Source organism: Xyrauchen texanus, chromosome 50 (assembly GCF_025860055.1).
Source record: "Xyrauchen texanus isolate HMW12.3.18 chromosome 50, RBS_HiC_50CHRs, whole genome shotgun sequence".
NCBI classification, from domain to species: Eukaryota; Metazoa; Chordata; class Actinopteri; order Cypriniformes; family Catostomidae; genus Xyrauchen; species Xyrauchen texanus.
Window position 1 is genome coordinate 2,750,925 of NC_068325.1, and position 22,318 is coordinate 2,773,242.

The 22,318-nt window shown below is 45.0% G+C and overlaps 1 protein-coding gene across 4 annotated transcripts in view; it reads right to left on the reverse strand.

Moving 5' to 3' along the window:
• LOC127641371 (phosphofurin acidic cluster sorting protein 2-like) overlaps positions 1-22,318 on the reverse strand; it is a 90,954-nt gene that overhangs the window by 25,024 nt on the left and 43,612 nt on the right. For all 4 annotated transcript variants that reach the window (XM_052124345.1, XM_052124344.1, XM_052124347.1 and 1 more), the window contains exons 5-8: positions 6,429-6,585; positions 2,767-2,858; positions 2,278-2,361; positions 722-781 (exon numbers count right to left, since the gene is read on the reverse strand). In XM_052124345.1, the coding sequence (XP_051980305.1) occupies positions 722-781; positions 2,278-2,361; positions 2,767-2,858; positions 6,429-6,585 (393 nt within the window). The remainder of the gene's footprint in view (positions 1-721; positions 782-2,277; positions 2,362-2,766; positions 2,859-6,428; positions 6,586-22,318) is intronic.

Here is a 22,318-nt window from a genome sequence, read left to right on the forward strand (position 1 = left end):
GTGATTACAAAAACAGGACCAAAGTGGAGGGCTTGGTAATATATCAAATACTCACAATGATTTTGCTGGTAACATAAATTATTGTGATTTATTAGTTATTTTAATGTGCTTTTTAATAGGCCATTAAGTTTTCTATAGAGTGTGCCAGACTAATTTTGCAATTCTTCCTTGTCTCATGACTCATGAATATGAGAGCGTTTAGTTCTTATTTAAACTTCACTGCTGAAATAGCGCATATCTAAACTTCACTAACAAAATGGAACTAGTTAGTGAGTCTGATTAGTTTCAGCGAACCACTACAAACTGTCCATTTCAATTAATCCAGTCTGTGTCATCACTCAAACCATGTTCACTGATCCAATGTTAACATCTTTGCATGGCTTTTTTATACATTAGAATTAGTTTTACAAAAATGTATAGACAAATGATGCTGCTTATTATTATGTATTGTTATATTGGTCCATATTAATTCAAATGAATACATATCACTCATCTTTGTGTTCATTTAGAGAAAAACTGAGTTGAAAACATGCCCTGATTATTTGCAGTAAAAATATAGTAAAGTAACTATATATGCATCTACTTGGTTACAATAGCTATTTGGTTGAAATAGTGCTTCCCCTGACTGAAATAAAACTGCCCTTTAAAGTCATTTTGCAACACTTCAGATGAACATGTAATTTCTCTTGCTGTAACTTATAAAGACAATAAAATGACTTACCTCATCAGATACTTTGAATCGTTTCAGGAGAGCAACAAACTTCTGCTTGAAATTGGGTTGCTAAATAGGGATTGAGAGAATATGTAGTTAAAACTTTAAGCAACACCATCTTAGGTATAATGGAATAAATTCGACTTCAGAGCTGCAAGTGCCCAATGCAATCAAGGTCAATGTTACAAATAGTACAGTGGTTACTGTACCAGGGTATTGACATGGTAATCCAAAGAATGGTACCAAAGAATGTCTTTAAAAAACATATTTTTTAGTGCAGTTAGACAGCTATTAGCTAATGGAAATTAATCAAAAGTAAACATTCTATATTTACAAATAGATTTGATGATGAGCTTTAGAAAAGGTAGGAGTGTTAGGAAATATATATAGGTGTTGCTCTAGTTTACGCACTGATCCTGAGTTAACATTTGTGATCCTGATGGTGAGCTTAGCTTAAGAGGATAGAACGTCACCTTCCATGACCTTCTGTCAACTATGTAACACTGAACTGAACAACAAAGACCACCTTTTGGACACAAAGCCTATTTGTCTCTTTCTATTAGGCACCTGCCTGAAGTGACTTGTATCAAGACAATTTATCCATGATGAAAATGAATATTGGCCAATTTAGAGAAAGATATATAAAGAACAGGACAGGGTATATATTACAAATTAATAATTGCTAATAAATGTGTAAACAAAATTGGTGAATTTATTCCACATTTGAAAACAGAAACTAAATATTGACATGGCTCTCAGTAGATTTTTTGAACTGACACTAGGTGAAATGGCTACTTCTGTAAATCGAATAATCAGGCACAGTTATGTCAAAATGACCAAATATCAGCTGATTTATTGATCTGGTCACTATGTATAGTATTGTGCAAACGTTTTAGGCACTTAAGATATTTCACAAAAACATTTGTCTTAAGATGGTTATTCATATCTTCAGCTTTAGTGTGTCAATAGGAAAAATACATTTTAGGCTCCCAAACATTACTTTTGCAAATAGAAAAGATTAGAATAGAAGGACAGGGTGCTCTGCAAGAGATGGCATTGCCCCCACTGAACATAATGTCAGTCTAATCATGGGATTACATGAAAAGACAGAAGCAAAGACAGTCTAAAAAGAGAGAAGAACTGTGGTGAATTCTCCAAGAAGTACATCCTATCTGCCAACAACTAAGAAAAACTGTGTCTAGGTGGACCTAGGAGAATTTGGGCTGTTTTAAAGGCAAAAGTGGCCACACCAAATATTGATTTAGCTTTTTTATGTTTACTGGACATTGTAAGACATCTTCACTATGCAACTAAATGCCTAACTAAGTGCCTAACACGTTTGCACAGTACTGTATATTGGTCTAACACTAAAATGTACTATATCAGCAATCAGATCAGAACAGTATTATCTTTGTATAAAGATATGTATAAAGGATTTGCATAAATGATTTGTATAAATGGTGTTCCGCAGGGCTCAGTACTGGGTCCAGTTGTTTTCGATGCATGCTTCTATCTGTCTCATTGGCCACCCAGGATGAGTGCACAGAGAGTATATATGTACATACCCTGGTCATTGATGTGGTTCTAATCATTTTTCTACGAGTTTTTTTTGGCTTCCGCTGAACGTCATCATCCTCGTCATAAAGATCCTACAACAAAAGGAAGATTCACAAAGTTTCAAAATTCAACTACTTTTGGTAGATAGAGCCCCTATTAGGTGAATTCACTCAACTTTTGTACTTGATATTTCAGTGCAAAAACCTCTGTTATATTCACAAACTACCAACAATCTATTTTAACTAGATGTACCTGTAGCACTCACAACAGGCCTAGAAGATGACTTGCTTAATTCCTTTAGTAAATTGACAAAACTCTTTTGATTTTTAAAAGCTAAAACATAACTGTAAGCTAACACCAGCCAGACCAACAACACAGAATACATTAATTATAGCAGCAATCAGACATGAAGTAACAATTTTGTCTCTTTTCCAAGATTCAGCAAGGTTTTATTTTAAGAACAATGATAAAGAATGGCGTGTGTGAAAATTCCCAACCTGGCCTTGAACAGCATCATCACTGGCTTCTTGCTCTGATGAGTAACTGTCGTCATCATCTTCAGAATAGTTATCCATATCTGGAGAACGGTCTAAAAGAAAAAAAAGAGACATTTCATGACCCCATGATGCTTAACATTTCATGTCAGCGAACTCAAACATACCATTTTACTATTTACTTACAGACAAAATCAAAAAGTGTTAAAATAACCTTTTCAAACTCAACATTGTACATTAAAAATCAATTAGATATGTCACTAAATTCTGATTGGATGAGCCACATTCAAACCTATTGCAAAATGCACAAAAATGGCTATTTGGCAATAATTATTATCTGTCACTATTGGCAAACTGTTCTTTGACAAACCATTAGAAAATAGTCATATCTGCCACTACTGGCAAAGAGTTCTTTGGAAAACCGATGTTAAATATTAATATCAGTTAATGTTCTTGCTGAACCTTTGGAAAATATTTATATTTGCCAATATTGGGAAAAAGTCCTTTGGTTAAACTTTAGCAAATACGGTATTAATATCTTGCACTTTTGGGAAAATTTTATTTGGCAAAACTTTGGGAAATATTCATATCTGCCACTATTGGCAAACAGTTCTTTAGCAAACCTTTGGAATTAATATCTGCCTCTTTTGGCAAACAGTCCTTGGCAAACATTTGCGAAATATTCATATGTAGCACTATTGGCAAACAGTTCCTTAGCAAACCTTCGGGATATATTAATATCTGCCACTTTTGGCAGATAGTTCTTGGTAAACATTTGGGAAATATTCATATCTAGCACTATTGGCAAACAGTTATTTTGCCAACCACTGGCAAATATGAATATCTGCCACTACTGGCAAACAGTTCTTTGCCAAACCTTTGGAAAATATTAATATCTGCCACTACTGGCAAAAAGTTATTTGGCAATCCTTTAGTAAATATTAATATCTGCCACTACTGGCAAACAGTTTTTGACAAACCTTTGGTAAATATTAATATCTGCCACAAATGGGAAACAGTTATTTGGCAATCCTTTAGTAAATATTAATATCTGCCACTACTGGCAAACAGTTTTTGACAAACCTTCGGGATATATTAATATCTGCCACTTTTGGCAGATAGTTCTTGGTAAAGATTTGGGAAATATTCATATCTAGCACTATTGGCAAACAGTTATTATGCCAACAACTGGCAAATATTAATATCTGCCACTACTGGCAAACCGTTTTTGACAAACCTTTGGTAAATATTAATATCTGCCACTATTGGGAAAATGCTCTTTAGGCATGCTTTGGCAAATATTAATATTTGCCACTACTGGGAAACAGTTATTTGGCAAAACTTTGGCAAATACTAATATCTGCCACTACTGGCAAATAGTTCTTTGGAAAACCTGTGGTAAATATGAATATCTGCCACTACTGGTAAACCATTCTTTGACGAACCATTGGCAAATATTAATGCCGGTATGAACACCCCTTACCATGGCAAAAGCACTATAACACACAACCTCATGGCTTATTGCTATAATTTATATTATTCTTTAGTATTTTTTTGCTTCCCACTGAGAACACTTAAGATACTGGAGCCACTTCCTCTTGTAATGTAGCACAGTAGTGGTAACTCTCTGCTGGAGTGTGGTTTGAGAGAGGATGAGCAGGGGAAAGTTTGGATGGACAGTGTGTTTCCGAGAGGAACTCTTTATTGCAGCTTAATGCACTCAAACTGCCCATTAAGATCTGGTAGTTAATGCAATGACTGTACATAAACAAAACCACTCACTGATGGAGTACTACAACTGTGTATACAAGTTGGTGAGGTGTAATAGTTAGAGTTTTGGGCTGGTTTTTCAAGCACTATCAACCGAAGGGCTGATTCAAGGACTATCACTAACATCAAGTGGGCTGAAAATGTAATCTAATGGCACTTTTCCACTGCACATAATGATTCGACTCGCCTCAACTCTACCCGCTATACTTTTCTGAGCTTGCATTTCCACTGCAGTTTAGTGCCCCTTAACGTGGGTGGGATTATAGGATGATCGTCATAGTTGCACCGCCTCTACTGCTGTGACATCATCTTAAACACGACACTAACTGACCAAAACAATAACACGACCGCTAGCTGTTAGCTACTAGCTCATTGTGCTGCATTAAGCAGTTGTTGCATGGTGATTTTACACAAGTGCAATAGTTAAATTGGCCTGATTGTTTTAGAAGCAAACTTCCAGTAGCTGGTCAACTAAATAAAGTGAAGCTTTCAAGCAGGGTATAGAGTTAACATAACAAACATACCATCCTCCATCATGGATCAACGCCAGTCCAGGCCACTCTCCCTCCCATTGCTCGCTGGTTTAGATAGCGTCCATTTGGTCAAACCACTTCCACTTTTCCTTGATGGTTCTGTAGTCACTTTTACGTTTTTTTAACTGTTCCCTACACTGTTGGTAAGTCCGGTGGTAGCTGTGTGCGGCCAACAGCTGAGACACCTCCTGAGAGAAGTTTTCATTTCGATCATCGCTAATGAGTGGACCGTCTGCACCTCGTTTATTAACCATGGCGTGGTTTTGCTCACAGCCATTTCTTGTTTCACAATTCGAAATTTTGTGTGAACAAATTACACTGTTATCGCTGTTGCTAACTTTAAAACTAGTGGGTTGATGTCACGTGTCAGAAATCCAGTGACATCTAGTGTCGCGTATCGGAAATCCACTGGTAGTGACAATTCTCCCTCACAAATCAGTGATCTGCAGGATTTTTATGTCACATTTAGTATTGGCTCGGCTCGCTTGGAACCTCGACTAAGGTGGTACTAAAAAAGTACCAGGCACTATCCACAGTGGAAAACCCCAAAAAAGCGAGCAGAGTCGAGTTGAGTCGAGTTGTGTGGAAAAGCCCTATAAGTAAACCTAAATGTACCGTTTGACAATTTGGAAATAGTGACTGTAACGGACTTCATAGTAGGATAGAAGGAGCACACAGGGAACCGGGTTTCTCTAGTCACAGTTAAGGCTTTTTAATGGTCAACTTTTCTGGGCTTACAGCTTCACAAACACATACAGGGCAGCTGCCTGTAAATCCCTCTCTCTCAAACTGCCACCTGTGGTCGCCTTTATCCGTCTCTGGCTTGATCAGCCTGATTAGGGGCCGGGTGTGCAGCATCACGGCCTGGCCCCGCCCTCCGCTCTTCCACAGTGACTACTAAAGTAATTTTTTGGTTTTATTTACTAATATAACAGGACTTTTTGAGTAAAAAGTCCAATTACCAAATCAATTTTCTCTAGCTATGGTTTTGAATTCTGGTTTCAAACACCAAGGTCAAACCCTCTAAAATTAGAATAATTTTGTGAAGTCTACACTCCAAACTAAAATTCCAATATTATGTTTAAGCATAAATCTAACAAAAGTTTGTGAAGTTTATGTAATAACAAAGAATTAACAGGTATGTAAAGTTTTGACTGGTACTGTATCTCATGGTATTGTTTGTTTACCATATTCATGTACCATGGTAATTAAATGGTACTCAAACAATATCATACTGTATACAAAATACCATAATCACACCAAGTTACTTTTTGTATGCTAATCATTGTGTTTCAAATATTTCCAACCTCCCTTTAGAGGCTCATTTTAGTCATTGTGATGTTTGACACATCTGAGAGTCACCTGAAGCTTTGGCCTTTGGCTGTCCGCTGCCGTCTTCAGGATCAATAGGTTGACTGGACAGTGAATACACGCTCAGTTCTGCTGCACGCACTGGCGCTTCCTTCACGTTACTATGGAGACCAAGAATCTGACCTCCATCTGTCGGGTGCTGCATCACCTTTAAACAGAAAAAAACTTAAATAAATGTCAAACACAGACAAAAGTGTTTGGTCTTTCTCTCTGTGTTTTTCAGGTTTAACAACAACTCTGAAATCACAACTTTGTGACAACCTCTGAAAGCCTTGGCTGGTGTCTTTTTGCTCTTCGCCAAGGTTGCATACAATGTTGAGGCTGATCTCAAGCAAATTATGGAAAGCAGTCTGTAAATTCTGTCTTTCTATGTTGGGTCTCTAATGAATATGGTGATTGTGGAGAAGAAATTGGAACTTGAGGTGGCGAAACCACGATTAATTGCAGCCATTCTCAGAAAGTGCAGGAAGCTTCATTGTTGAATAAAACATACCAGTAGACCTACTCTCACATAAAGGCAAGCGCACAACATAACACACACAAACATACTCCTAAATGCTAGACCTTTTTAAGAACATTAGAGCAATTAGTCAGTGTCGAGTGAGGGACTATTCTAAAGATGATTAACTTTGAGTTGGCCCCAAATGGAGACAATCTTGCAAATACAAAGGAGAAAAATTAGCATTCCTTCCTTTCCCCTCAAAGAATAACCACTATACATAACTATTTAAAGAACACAAGCATGTTTGCGCTCTGATAAGTCATTGAACACTTTCTCACCTTTTGCAAGTTGCAAATATCTGCCACTGCTGGCAAATACCTTTGGACAAACCTTTGTAAAAAATAAAGAAATGCCGTTACTGGCAAACAGTTCTTTAGCAATATAAATATCTGCTAATTGGAAAATGTCTAGGTTACGTATGTAACCTCCGTTCCCCGATGGAGGGAACGAGACGTTGTGTCAGAGAAGCGACACTAGGGGTCTCTCTTGAGCGCCGATATTCACCTCTGAACTATGAAAAAAGGCCAATGAGAGTTGGCACCCAGTATTTGCATGTCCCGCCCCTGGACATGCAACGGGTATTTAAGCGGCGCAAATACGGGAGTTCATTCAGGATTTTTCTGAGGAGCTGGAAATGGTCCAGCCAAAACAGTGGCTCGGCTCAGCGACGTGGCAGGGGAGACACAACGTCTCGTTCCCTCCATCGGGGAACGGAGGTTACATACGTAACCTAGACGTTCCCCTTCTGTCGCTCTCTCCACGTTGTGTCAGAGAAGCGACACTAGGGGTCCACTTATAAAAGTGCCATGTGCTGAGCCGTGTACGTGAACTGCTGATACAGGAGCGAGCAGGTATTCTTACGTGCAGGACGACCAACTGTATCAGGCTGCACGTACCCTTCCCTTCCCCAATGCCCCATTTAAGCCATCAGGCTCCTTATCGTTACCCAGGAGGGGCCAAGCCTGGCCGGGCCTCTTTTCTCTCTATGTTTCTCGCATAGAGCAACTAAGGCCGGGGCCCTTACTCGCATTGAGGGAAGGGGGTCTTAGCCCTTATTCAGGGCGGAGAAGACCCTGCGGAGGCCACGCCTACCCAAGAGGGGAGGCAAGTTTAAGTGGCAAAACCATCAGAGGCCTGACTTAGGGCCTATGTGGAAAAGTTGGTGCGGTGGTGGATCCAGCCTCATAGAGGGGGGAACCTACAGCACGGCAACCGAGGCAGCCGTGACTGCCTAAGGGAAACACGGGAGTCCGCTCGCCAGAGGGGACAGAACCGTGGTGTTACACACAGGGGGAGTCCGAAGGAGGCCTTACCTGTGGAGCACCTATACCAGTACAGGGTAGCTTGCGGTTCCCGCAGTGGCTTGGGTCGGCGAGTTCCTCACTGAACTGCGACCCACGAGGGCTAGGGAGAAATCAACCAGTGTCCCAACCCTGGGATCTCCTGGAAATGAAGGCGCACTGTTTCCCCTGGTTAGGGGGAAAGGCGCTAGGTGCAAGCGATTCACCCGGTCAGATCGTGGGCGTGCTACCGAGTTCTACGGGCTCGGTACCTGAGAAAACACGGGACGATACTGACTCAACTCGGAGATTGTAGAATCTCGCAAAAGTGTTAGGTGTTGCCCAGCCCGCTACTCTACAAATGTCTGCTAGGGCAGTGCCCCTAGCCAGTGCCCATGAGGACGCAACATTCCTGGTGGAGTGGGCTCGGACCCGCAAGGGGGGGCACGGCCTGGGTGTGATAAGCCAGGGAAATGGCGTCGACAACCCAGTGGGCGAGTCTCTGCTTGGAGACAGCGTTCCCTTTCTGCTGTACCCCAAAGCAGACGAAGAGCTGCTCAGAGCGTCTGGTGCTCTGTGTGCGGTCCAGATAAATCTGTAAAGCACGTACTGGACACAGCAGTGAAAGGGCTGGATCTGCCTCCTCCCGGGGCAGCGCTTGCAGGTTCACCACCTGATTGCTGAAGGGTGTGGTAGGAACCTTGGGCACATAGCCCGGTTGCGGTCTTAGGATCATGAAAGTGTCTGCCGGACCGAACTCCAGGCAAGCGTCGCTAACAGAGAACGCATGCAGGTCCCCGACCCTCTTGATGGAAGAGAGTGCGATCAGCAGGGCGGTCTTGTATTAGAACCCTGAGTCCAACTGAGTCAAGCGGCTTGAAGGGGGGTCTCTGAAGTCCCGTAAGGACGACCGAGAGATCCCAGGAGGGGAACAGGTTAAGCCGGGAGGGAGTTATCATCCGGGCAACTTTTAGGAACCTGACGATTAAGTCGTGCTTACCAAGAGACTTGCCGTCTACCGTGTCGTGGTGGGCCGTGATAGCGGCGACATACACCTTGAGGGTGGAGGGGGACAGCCTCCTCTCCAGCCTCTCCTGAAAAAACACGAGCACTGACCTAACTGCGCACTTCTGCGGGTCTTCGGCTCGGGAAGAACACCAGTCCGCGAACAGACGCCACTTCAGAGCGTAAAGATGCCTGGTAGAGGGGGCTCTGGCTTGATTGATTGTATCTATGACGGTCGATGGTAGGCCGGCTAGATCTTCCGCATCCCATCCAAGGGCCAGACATGGAGGTTCCAGAGGTCTGGTGCGGGTGCCAGAGCGTGCCCTGTCCCTGAGAAAGAAGGTCCTTCCTCAGGGGAATTCGCCAGGGAGGGGCTGTCGTGAAGAGCGTGAGGTCCGAGAACCAAATCCGGGTGGGCCAGTAGAGGGCCACCAGAATGACCTGCTCTTCGTCCTCCCTGACCTTGCATAGCACCTGTGCAAGAAGGCTCACTGGGGGAAATGCGTACTTGTGCAGCCCCACGGGCCAGCTGAGTGCCAAAGCATCTGCCCCGAGGGGAGCCTCTGTCCGGGCATATCAGTGCGGGCAGTGGGAGGTTTCTTGGGAGGAAAAACAGGTCTACCTGGGCCTTGCCGAACCTGTCCCAAATCAGCTGGACCGACTGGGGGTGGAGCCTCCACTCTCCGCCGGGCGAGCTTTGTCTTGACAGCGCGTCCACTATCACATTGAGGTTGCCGGGGATGTGAGTGGCGCGCAGTGACTCCAGTAGCTACTGACTCCAAAGGAGGAGATGACGGGCGAGCTGTGACATGTGGAGGGAGCGTACTCCGCCTTGGCGATTTATGTAGGCTACGACCGTGGTGCTGTGTGTCCTGACTAGGACGTGCTTGCCCCGAATTAACGGGAGAAACTTCCTCAGGGCAAGGAAAACAGCCAGCAGCTCTGGGCAGTTGATGTGCCAACGCAGCAGGCCTCGGTTCCACCAGCCTGCGGCTGCGTGCCCATTGTACACGGCGCCCGAACCCAATTTGGAGGCGTCGGTTGTAACCAGAACGTGTCGGGACACCTGCTACAAGAGTAGTCCTGCCCGTAGAAAGCAGAGGTCTGTCCAGGGTTTGAAGGTTTGGCGGCAGGCAGTGGTAACTTTCACGTTGTGCGTACCGTGGCGCCATGCTCGTCTCGGGACTCGAGTCTGGAGCCAGTGCTGAAGTGGTCTCATATGCATCAACCCCAGCGGCGCGGCCGTCGCAGAGGATGCCATATGCCCCAGGAGCTGTTGGAATTGTTTAGAGGGACCACGGCACCTGGCTTGAAGGGAGCAAGGCATTTCAGCACTGACTGAGCACGCTCGTTGGAGAGACGAGCTATTATTGAGACTGAGTCTAACTCCAAACCGGGAAAAGAGATGCTCTGGACCGGGGTGAGCTTGCTCTTTTCCCAGTTGACCTAAAGCCCCAAACGGCTGAGGTGCCTGAGCACCTGGTCTCTGTGCGCGCATAGTAACTCTCGCGAGGGGGCCAGGATGAGCCAGTCGTCGAGGTAATTGAGTATGCGTGTAGCGTGGCCACATAAGGGGATGTTGTATATATAAGGTTCTTGACATAAAACTAATTATGTTTGTCATTTATGCCTATTAGTTATATTGCTTTCCCCTGTATTCCTGTTATTCCCTCAGCTGTTGTGTTTATCCCCATCTCTGTTCACGCGAGATCTTCGCGTGGTTTCATGTTACGTGTTTTCCTGCCACGTAAACAGGAAATACTTTCACTTTCTATTTAAGGAACCGCTATGCCGGTTTTCGGGGCTCATTTGCGAGTACGCACATCTACAAACCTGTTCATTCACAAATTGGATTAGGCTGGTGACTGTCCTGGGAGCGCTGAGACGCCGTTCCTCCTGGAGGTTATTCGTTTGGCTCGCAGCCAGGATTACTTTTTATCAGAGGACAGTGGTCAGTCATCACTTCATCACTTCGTCGTGCTCACGGACTATCAAACTTCCCGGTGAGGCTGATCTGAACACTGTATATAACTCTGTGCACTCTGGACTTCACTTTTACATGTATATACACCACACCTTGATTGTTATTGTTGTAAATGTTATTGGTTTGTTAATACACTTGGGTTTATTGATTTTTCATCAGTGTTGATATATTTATTTTCTCTACTCCAATTCCTATCTTTAGAAACGGTACGGTTGATCCCAAAATAGTGTAAACTCCACTTTAAGATTTTGGGGAGTGTTACATAGTGGTGGCCCGTACGGGGACTACGTGCTGTTTCTATTTGTTGATAGTGTTTTTTTGTGTTCATAAATATGGAAGACATGACACAAGCAAATGGTGGAATAATGAATGTAAATACTGATGAAATTGAGAATGAAGTAAATGAGTTAAGGTGTAGCTCTGAGGAAACTGAGGATGCTGATTTCACTGCGGGCCCGTTTGTTACCAGACGTAACCCGACAGATGAAATAGCATCTGTTTTGAGTTCAATGTATAATTCTGATGATGATGATGATGATGAAAGAGAAGTATTGAATATAAATGTTGTACAGACAATGCAAATGGAGATTGATAAACTCAAGGTGGATTTATTGGCTCTTAATGCAAAAATACAACATAATGAACAGGAATTACAACAGTCTGTAGATAGTTCCCTTAATAGGGAAACTAGTTTCCGGGAGGCAGTGGACGCTGGCTTAGCAGACTTAGAAGTTCACTTCCAGAGGTCTATAGAGAAGTTGGAGAGAGCGGTGGTTGATTGTTTCCTGCGGAGAGATGCAAGATGGGAAAATCAAATGAAAAAAATAAGATTCACCAGTACCCCATCTCGATCTCAAGTACAGACTTTTTACCCCGCCTCTTCCCCATCTACAGTTAATGCCTTGAAAACTCCCGTACCAGCAACAAGACTTAAAGTCCCCCCTGTTAACAGAGGCAACGCTACCTATGACGTCACTGCTGGAGCACAAGTATCTAACCTGGCTCACCCTTCATGTATGCCCAGTATGTCATCTTTCTGTGGGAAACCCCCTATCCGTTTGGAATTTCCTTCCTTCGGGGAGTCTAGCGAGACATCCGACGTACTCCATTTCGTCGAACAGGTCGAAAATTATCTGGCCATTAGACCCCTGCCTAGTGTGGAGCTCGTTGGCACCCTGAGTACCGTGCTCAAAGGACCCGCTCAGAGTTGGTGGAAGGCTGAAAAAAACAAGATCAATGATTGGCAGTCTTTCAAAAATGCTTTTATGTCTGCATTTCTCCCAGAGGATTACCTCACGGAAGTGGAAGACAAGTTGAGGTCACTGGTGCAGCAACCCAATCAGCGTTTGAGAGATTTCACCTATGATTACCGAGCCCTCTGCCTCAAATGGAAGCCGGCCATCACAGAAGAGGAGATGGTGAGCCGTATTCTCAATAACATCAACCCAAGGGTTGCGGGCTGTCTGAGAGGGACGGTGAAATCAGTGGAACAGCTGGTGAAGGTGGGATCTATGGTGAAGAAGGACTGGATGGGAGCAAAAGGTTACTGGCAGAAAGTGGAAAAATTGAACAGCAAAGTGTGGCAGCGGGGGCGTGGTCAAGCGCCCGTCCGGGAGAGAAAAGCGGTAAGGGCGCTCACACCTGAGCTAAATGATGACTAACACCTGTCTCTAATTTCAGTAACATGAGGAGAGCGGCATAAAAAGGCCAGGAGTGACAGAGCAAGAGAGAGAGAACCCGACCCAGAAAGCGAACATTGCACGTTATCAAACAAAGAAAAATAAACTCACCCCTTAAGTTGACGTTTGTGTCTGTCCCGTCCTTGAACTGTGTTACAGTGGTGCCAAAACCCGGGACTATTTTTTTTTGTGATGGAACCAAGTCGCCCCGTAGAGTCCTCCCAGCTGGCGGAAATCCTCCAGTCCCTCGCTAATCTCCATCAGGGCCACCAACAAACCCTGCTTGAGCTCCGGCAGGATCAAGATCGGCGGTTCTTTGAGGTCATGCGGGCTCAGGCAGAGGACCGACTCGCTATCCGGAGCCTCCTCAGCCAGGAGGCTGCGTCAGCATCAGCCGCGACCCCGGACACCCGCGCTACGCTGCCCCCGCCCATGTTACAGAAGATGGGGGTGGCAGATGATCCGGAGGCCTTCCTCGACTTGTTCGAGAGGACGGCTGACATCTGGGGCTGGCCGCCCGAACAGTGGGCAGCCCGCCTAATTCCTCTCCTGTCCGGGAAGCACAGCTCGCGGCGCAACAACTGCCAACGACGAGCCTCCTGGCTTACTCCAACCTAAAGAGGGCCATCCTGCAGCGGGTTGGTCGGAGCCCGGAAGAGAATCGCCAGCTCTTCCGGAGCATGAAGATGGAGAAGTCCGACCGCCCGTTTGCGTTTGTTCAACGGCTCCGGGACGCCTGTCGGCGGTGGCTGCTCGCGGGGGACCGCGACGTCGAGGGAGTCATCGATCAGGTGGTACTGGAGCAATTCACGCAAAACCTGCCCAGGAGAACGGCGGAATGGGTCCAGTGCCACCGCCCGGCGTCGCTGGAGGCAGCTGTTCAGCTCGCGGAGGACCACCTGGCGGCGATACCAAGGACGGGACAGACACAAACGTCAACTTAAGGGGTGAGTTTATTTTTCTTTGTTTGATAACGTGCAATGTTCGCTTTCTGGGTCGGGTTCTCTCTCTCTTGCTCTGTCACTCCTGGCCTTTTTATGCCGCTCTCCTCATGTTACTGAAATTAGAGACAGGTGTTAGTCATCATTTAGCTCAGGTGTGAGCGCCCTTACCGCTTTTCTCTCCCGGACGGGCGCTTGACCACGCCCCCGCTGCCACACAAAGAAACAACAAATAAAAGACCACCTGAACGCCATACCTCTAAAAATCTAGCAGGAGTATCCATTGCTCAACTCCACCCAATGACATCCCTTCTAGTAGTGCCAATAACAATAAAAGGACAAGAGGTGAAGGCGGTGCTGGATACAGGGAGCACATACACCCTTATGCAGGAAAGCCTGTGGAGACAGTTAGGAGGTGAAGCGAAACCTGACCCTTCAGCCCCTCTTCAACGGTTCATTGTGGCTGATGGAAAAATGCACCAGGCGATCAACAGGAAAACAGTCTGTTATGAGTGGCATGACAGGATATGCAGGTTGGACACCTATATTATGAAGGATGCTCACCTGGCCTTTCCCCTTATAGCTGGTCTGGACTTCCTAAGAACCGCTGAAGCCATAGTGGATGTCGGACAATGGAGATATGGACTGAAAATAGGCAAAGGATATATATATCATTCATTTCTAACTGCACTTCTAAATCCTGTATTGTCTTCACGTCTGATGGGTGAAAACATAGGCACGACCGCTGCGGTGAGTCTCTATTATGCCTTACCTCCAACCTGGAATTCAGCCACATATGACTTGTTGTGGAACAACACAAAATTATACTTTCTGACGAAATGCCCTTGAGATCCAGAGCTTATAGGGTCTCACCCTTCAAGAAGAAGATTATCGATGAGCAGGTAGAACAAATGCTACGAGACCATATCATCGAGCCTTCTTTCTCTCCGTGGTCATCACCTGTTGTCCTGGTCCCCAAACCTGATGGTTCCTACAGGTTCTGTGTGGACTATAGGTGGCTTAATAGTAAGACCATACCTGATGCTTATCCAATGCCTATAATCCACGACATCTTAGAATCCATGGAAGGTGCCTCCTGGTTCAGCACATTGGATTTGCAGTCAGGGTACTGGCAGGTTGAAATGGAGGAAGGTAGTAAAGCCAAAACAGTCTTCATCACCTCCCAAGGTCTATTCCAGTTCCGCTCCATGCCTTATGGATTACGGAATGCCGCTACCACCTTCCAGAGGCTGATGGAGAAGGTCCTAGCAGAGTTGAGAGGGAAGTTTTGTTTCGTGTACATTGATGACATCATAATCTACTCAAGGTCTTTATCAGAACATGTACAACATCTGAACACCATCCTGCAACGACTAAACCAAGCATCACTTACTCTGAACATGAAGAAGTGTCACTTCTTTAAGAAGCAGCTGAAGTTTCTTGGACATATAGTCTCAGAGAAAGGAGTGGAGGTCGATCCTGAAAAGACCAGAGCGGTTGCTGACTATCCTCCTCCCAAAGACATTAAAGCCCTCCAACGCTTCTTGGGATTAGCCGGGTGGTACCACAAGTTCATTCCCCATTTTGCCGACATCACAACTCCATTAAACAATCTAAAAAAGAAAGGAGTGAAGTGGGATTGGACTCCTGAGTGTCAGACCAGCCTGGAGACGATCAAACAAATATTACAAAACCCCCCAGTATTGATGCAACCTAACCTCAACCAACCTTTCCAGGTTAATACAGATGCCAGTGATGTAGGCTTAGGAGCCATTATTACCCAGCAAACTCCTGAGGGGGAACGGGTAATAGCTTACGCATCAAGAACATTGCGTGGACCCGAATTGAATTATTCAACGGCTGAAAAAGAGTGTCTAGCTGTAGTCTGGGCGGTGGAAAAATGGAGACATTACCTTGAAGGAAGACAGTTTGATGTTTACAGCGACCATGCTGCCTTAACTTGGGCCTTCAACAGCCCTCCTCTCGGCTGACCCGGTGGACTCTTAGGTTGCAGCAATTCATCTTCCAAGTACATCACAGAAGAGGATGTCTGAACCTGGGACCAGATGCCTTGTCACGAGTCTGTGAAGCTCCTGAAAGTGAAGGTGTGCCCTGTCTAGCCATAATAAAACCAAAATGTGCCTCTGACATACCCCACACGTTACAGGAAATCTCACAAGCACAAAGGCATGACAATACGGTGTCTCTCCTCCAACTGGCCCAAAAAACCAGAAAGGTTCAGGATAACCAAATTACCTTTGAGGTCCACCAGGGAGTGTTATATCACCGGGTTCCTGTAAAGAACAATGGAAATAAATTCCAACTGGTTGTTCCTCAGGCATTAATTCCTGGTTTCTTGCACTACGTACACGATAACCCGCTGGGAGGACATCTGGGACGGCTGAAAACCTTACTGAGGCTCTTGGAGGTGGCGTGGTGGCCAACTGTCCGTAAGGATGTCTGGCAGTACGTAAAAGGATGTGAAACATGTCAAAAATATAAACTTCGAGATAGTAAGACCCCTAAGATTGTCAAAATTCTCAGTGAAGAGATCTTTACCCGATGGGGGGTCCCAAAATACATCATTTCTGACCGGGGAGCCCAATTCACCTCCAATGTGCTCGCAGAGCTCTGCAAATCCTGGGGAAGTATTCAAAAACTTACTACCAGCTATCACCCTCAGACAAACCTGACGGAAAGAATTAACAGGACATTAAAAACAATGATTGCGTCATATGTGGGACAACATCATGAGAGATGGGACCAGTGGTTGCCTGAATTAAGATTTGCTATCAACACAGCACATCAAGAAACTACAGGGAGAACTCCGGCTGAATTAATGCTGGGCAGACAGCTACACGGTCCACTAGAGAGGTTAATCCTCAAAAACCCCACTCCTGACCAAACCTCATATAACATAATTGAAAGACAGAACATCATGGCAGAGGAGGTAAAGCACCGAGTAGGGGTGCAACAATCTAGACACTATAATGCCCGACGGAAAGATGCGCAGTTTCAGCCGGGTGATCTAGTCTGGGTTAAAACTCACCCTCTCTCCTTTTCCTCAAATAAATACTCTGCTAAGCTAGCGCCCAAGTGGGAGGAACCAGCTGAAATAATAAAAAAAATGGGGCCAATAAATTACACTGTTCGTTGGGGAGACCCATGTAAAACAGATATTTTAAAGGTGGTTAACCTGAAACGCTGGTACGGACGATCTCCTCCTATGCCGATGGCTGGGGGGGGGGATCTATGTAGCGTGGCCACATAAGGGGATGTTTTATATATAAGGTTCTTGACATAAAACTAATTATGTTTGTCATTTATGCCTATTAGTTATATTGCTTTCCCCTGTATTCCTGTTATTCCCTCAGCTGTTGTGTGTTTATCCCCATCTCTGTTCACGCGAGATCTTCGCGTGGTTTCGTGTACAGGAAATACTTTCACTTTCTATTTAAGGAACCGCTATGCCGGTTTTCGGGGCTCATTTGCGAGTACGCACATCTACAAACCCGTTCATTCACAAATTGGATTAGGCTGGTGACTGTCCTGGGAGCGCTGAGACGCCGTTCCTCCTGGAGGTTATTCGTTTGGCTCGCAGCCAGGATTACTTTTTATCAGAGGACATTGGTCAGTCATCACTTCATCACTTCGTCGTGCTCACGGACTATCAAACTTCCAGGTGAGGCTGATCTGAACACTGTATATAACTCTGTGCACTCTGGACTTCACTTTTACATGTATATACACCACACCTTGATTGTTATTGTTGTAAATATTATTGGTTTGTTAATACACTTGGGTTTATTGATTTTTCATCAGTGTTGCTATATTTATTTTCTCTACTCCAATACCTATCTTTAGAAACGGTACGGTTGATCCCAAAATAGTGTAAACTCCACTTTAAGATTTTGGGGAGTGCTACATGCGTATGCCGGCTTCTCGCAGCGGGGCAAGAGCTGCCTCTGCGACTTACGTTAAGACGCGAGGGGACAGAGACAGGCCGAAGGGGGGGACTTTGTACTGATACGCCTGGCCGTCGAACGCGAACCGTAGGAAGGGTCGATGTCGAGGGCGACTCGAGACGTGGAAGTACGCGTCCTTCAGGTCTACCGCTGCAAACCAATCTAGATGCTGGACGACAGATAGAGTTTGTTTCTGGGTGAGCATTTTGAACGGGAGTTTGGACAAGGTCCGATTAAAAACTTGCAGGTCCAAGATCGGTCGTAAGCCGCCGCCTTTCTTGGGTACAATGAAGTAAGGGCTGTAGACACCCTTCTTCGTTTCGGTTGGAGGGACAGGCTCTATCGCGTCCTTTAATAGAAGGGAGGCGATTTCTTCGAGCAGGGAATAGGCATGTTGGCCGTGTACTGCGGAAAAATGTACGCCCACGAAGGGGGGCGGAGACCTGGCAAACTGAATTGCATAACCGAGTTGAATGGTCCGGTGCAGCCAGCGTGACGTGTTGGGCAGTGAAGGCCATGCCTCAAAGCTCTGTGCTAGGGGCACCAAGGGGACGGGTTTTTGGACGTACCCGGCGGGGCTTCGCAGCGGTGCGGAACAGGTAACGCGGCATCGGGAGGCAACGTGGCGTCCCGAGGCTCTGGTGCTGAGAATAAACTCAAAGCACTTACCTTGCTCCGCGCACCCGGCAGGGGGCAGATTCGTGACTGAGGAGGAGGTCTGATGCTGGCGTCCTCTGAACTCGTCTGAACCGGCCGGCCGGGGAACAGTCGTAGGGCTGAGGGCGGGGATACCGCATCCGGGAAGCCGGGACTGTTGAGGCCTGAAAGCAGAGTGCCGTGAGAACGGCATTTGCGGGCCAGGTGACCCCAGAGACAACAAGGAAATAGAGTGTAAAGAATTTAACAAAAAATTCTCCTCCCGGCCCTCCACCGGGGAACGGAGTGGTCTTACCAGCTCCGGAGCTAACGTCTCGGTCTCTGTCATCTCAGGAGCGCCTGGGAGCCTTCTGGGTCCTCAAGGGGTTCCGTGAGATGATGGGCGTCCAACTTCTGCGGGGAGCTCAACGCTGGGGCTGAGAGCTGGGCCCACTCACTTGTAAGTTGAGGTGGAGCACCACTTTCTTTCTTTCTTGAAAGCCGCAGGAGGACGCCCTCGGCGAGCAGACAGGGCATGGCCCATGGCGGCAGGTTTGCGGCAGGGCAGGATGCTTTTTTTTTTTGCTTGAAAATAGCCTTCGTCTGTTTCTTCACCACTGAGGACTGCTGGGCGAAGTCGTCAAGTGGTGTCGCCGAATGGACGGAGCTGGGAGACAGGGGCGTTTGAGAAAGCATGCTTTGTCTGCCTCCTGTACTGCCTGTCCATTGTTGCGTTTCTGGACCACGGAGTGGCCATCGCCTGTTTGAGTGCAGTTCCTGCAGCACGTCAAGAACAGGACCGCCCAAGTGCAGATTTTGAAGTGCCCTGGCCCGGTGGACTTGCAGGAGGGGGACATGGCGTGCAGGGGGGAGCGGTCTGGGACTGTTCTACCACCGAGGGTAGCGAGAGCGGAGGAGCGAGGAAGCTGGGCTTGCTCAGCTCGTCATGCACGTCCGGGAAGGAATCCGGGGCGCGCTGTGAGCGGCGCACATGCCCGCGGAACCAATTAAGCCCGGGAAGCATAGCGGACCTTCTTGCGCCAGGCTCAGACTGGGCGGAGACCGAAGGTGGCGGCCCAGGCGAGTTATCCGCATCCGACGCCGCTGTTACGCTCTCCGATGCAGCGGTGATGTCATCATCCAATGCCGGGGAGCTTCGAGGGACCGGACGGTAGGCTGTTAAGCGGACCGCACTAATCCCGAGCTCGGGGGAAGCAGGCAAGCCTGCCGGGGAGGCGGGAGGGTTTCGAGGGGATTTACCCGGCGAAAGCATCCCGTTATTCTCCCCAGATCGTTCTCCTTCGCCTGCGGCGCCTGCCTCAATCCCGTAGGAAGGAGGCGAGGCGCGGGGGGCGGCTGAAATGGCTCTCTCTCACTACAAGAGAAAGCAGAGATCGCAACGCTGCCGCGGTTATGTTCTCACACTGAAAACATAAACCATTGGAGAGAATTCTCATCCCGAGCTCGGACGGAAACAAGCAAGTGTAACCCGTGTCGTGGCAAGAGTACAACCCTCACTCTCATCAGTAAGAGATACAGAGGAGCGTGAAGGAAGGCACTGCTTTGATATATGGACCAGCGATCAGAAGACTAAAGTTCGCTCAATAGACTGTGTCAGCAACAAGAAGAGTACAGTGACAACACTGGTTACGTTGGGGGACAGGTAAGATATATTTAGAGGAATAACAAGTGAATAAAAGAAAAGAAAATATGTAAAAGACAATGAAATCGAATTATCACCACATCACATATAAGAAAATAAATCAGAAATTAATAAGGTCTTGTTCCAAAAATCCAAGTATAACTCCTTTTTTCCTTTTATCTATTATAAATTTATGTTCCCTATTTAGTTTAAATCTAATTGCACCCGATTAACTTTTAATTTAATACGATTATGAGATCAAATTTTCTTATTTATTCAAGTTATTCCTAATTGACCTATTTAAATAAAAACAAAATCCTTTTCTCCCTTAATTTGATTTAAATATAGTTCTTCCAACTTTAACCTTTTAAATTACTCCTTGTTTCAACTCTCGTTTTCCAGAAATAGAAAAGATAAAACACTTAATCAATAAATCAAAAGAAATAATCACAATGGAATTCGAAACAGAACAACAACAACAAAGAAAATAAATTCACAATCAAATTAGTTCAATGCTCACAGTAATCTCAATGTGATTTGAGATTTTACCAGTTCTCAGTTCCAATTCACTGTTCTTTCGCGAGATCCTTCTTCCGCAAAATCAGCTCTGCTTTACAGTTCAGTAGGAAAAGAAAAAAAAAACATGTGCTCAGTCCTACCACACTGTTCACTCTTTGATCCACAGTTCAATCCTTATATGGGCATGGCTCGCCAATTTCTCGTTCTTTCGATGTGAAGCAGGGACAATACACGTGCAAATTTCTCCAACTCGTCCAATTGTTCCGGAATGCAGCATCCAATTCAGAAATTAGAAAAAATAACAGCCAAAGACCCAAAAGAAAACCCAAGAAAAGGAATAAAGGGGAGAAAAAAACCCCCCAAACTTTAAAAAGACAAGGCCAGAAATACAATTTGAAACTCTCCTACAAAATACACATTACTACAACACTTAATCTGAATATAAACAACACATAACATTTCTAACTTCACTTTTCTTATAACATTAACACATTAACTTCACATACATATACAAGGAGCAAGTTTTCAAATGACGCGCTAGGCCTCATCTGCTCAAATTACACGTGCGTTACACTCGACCGTTTGCTCAAGCTCAATTACACGACGAAAACTATTACATTTACATCTCATTAACTGTTCAAAATAAATGTTAACTTTAAAACATCACTTGTTTATTTATTATCGTATTTATTTATTTTTTACCGGAAAATTGACTCTTACACGGCTTTTTTTCTCTCTTACATACATTCAACTGCATTTAACACACATATTTGATGCTTGAACATCTCTTACCAAACATTTACACAAAAAAACTCAATAATAATAATGAACTCAGTAATTTCATTTACCAAGAGAACTCAATTCTCGATTAGAAAAGTTTAAGGCAAACTCTCCCAACTTTAGGCCCGTATTCTCTGCACGTTCATAAAATCAGTCTCACATTCACTCAAAATCATCTATCACAATATCCGAATCTATGTTTCTATTTCAAAATCTATTTCTATTGTTTCTATGATACAACTACTAGTTTGTTCACTCTAATTCAACTTTTCTCGTCTCTTCCAGGATCGCGCTCGCTGCTTCTCCCTCTCGCAAGGGACATTGCATCATCTCGCTATTCTGCTGACTCCGCCCACTCAGGCGGGCTAACTCTCATTCGTCTATTTAGACCAATCATTGCTTTATTAGGTTAAACCACTCTTTTTTTTCCTAAATTCTAATTTATGTATTCTTGTTTTTTTTCTTCACAGATATTTAATAAAATAACTGTTCATACGTTCATGAGTGTTAGTCTCTTATATACCACTACTGACAAAAACTTATTTTGCCTATTTGGTGAACCTTTGTCAAATAGAAACATCTGGCACTACAGGCAAACAGTTATTTGATGAACAACTGGCAAATATCTACCAATACTGGTAAATAGTTAGGCTATTTGGTGAACCTTTGTCAGAAAAACAATTGTCTGGCACTACTGGCAAATAGTTCTTTAGCAAACTTTTGGCTAATATACAGTAAATATCTGCCACTATTGGCAAATAGTTCTTTGGCAAACCACTGGCAAAAACTTTGCCTATTTAGTGAACCTTTTTCCAAATAGAAACTCTGGAAGTACTGGCAAACAGTTAGGCTTATTATAGTTTTGCTGAAACTTTGTTAAAAAAAACAACAACAAAAAAACAATTGTCTGGCACTACAGGCAAACAGTTATCTGATAAACAATTGGCA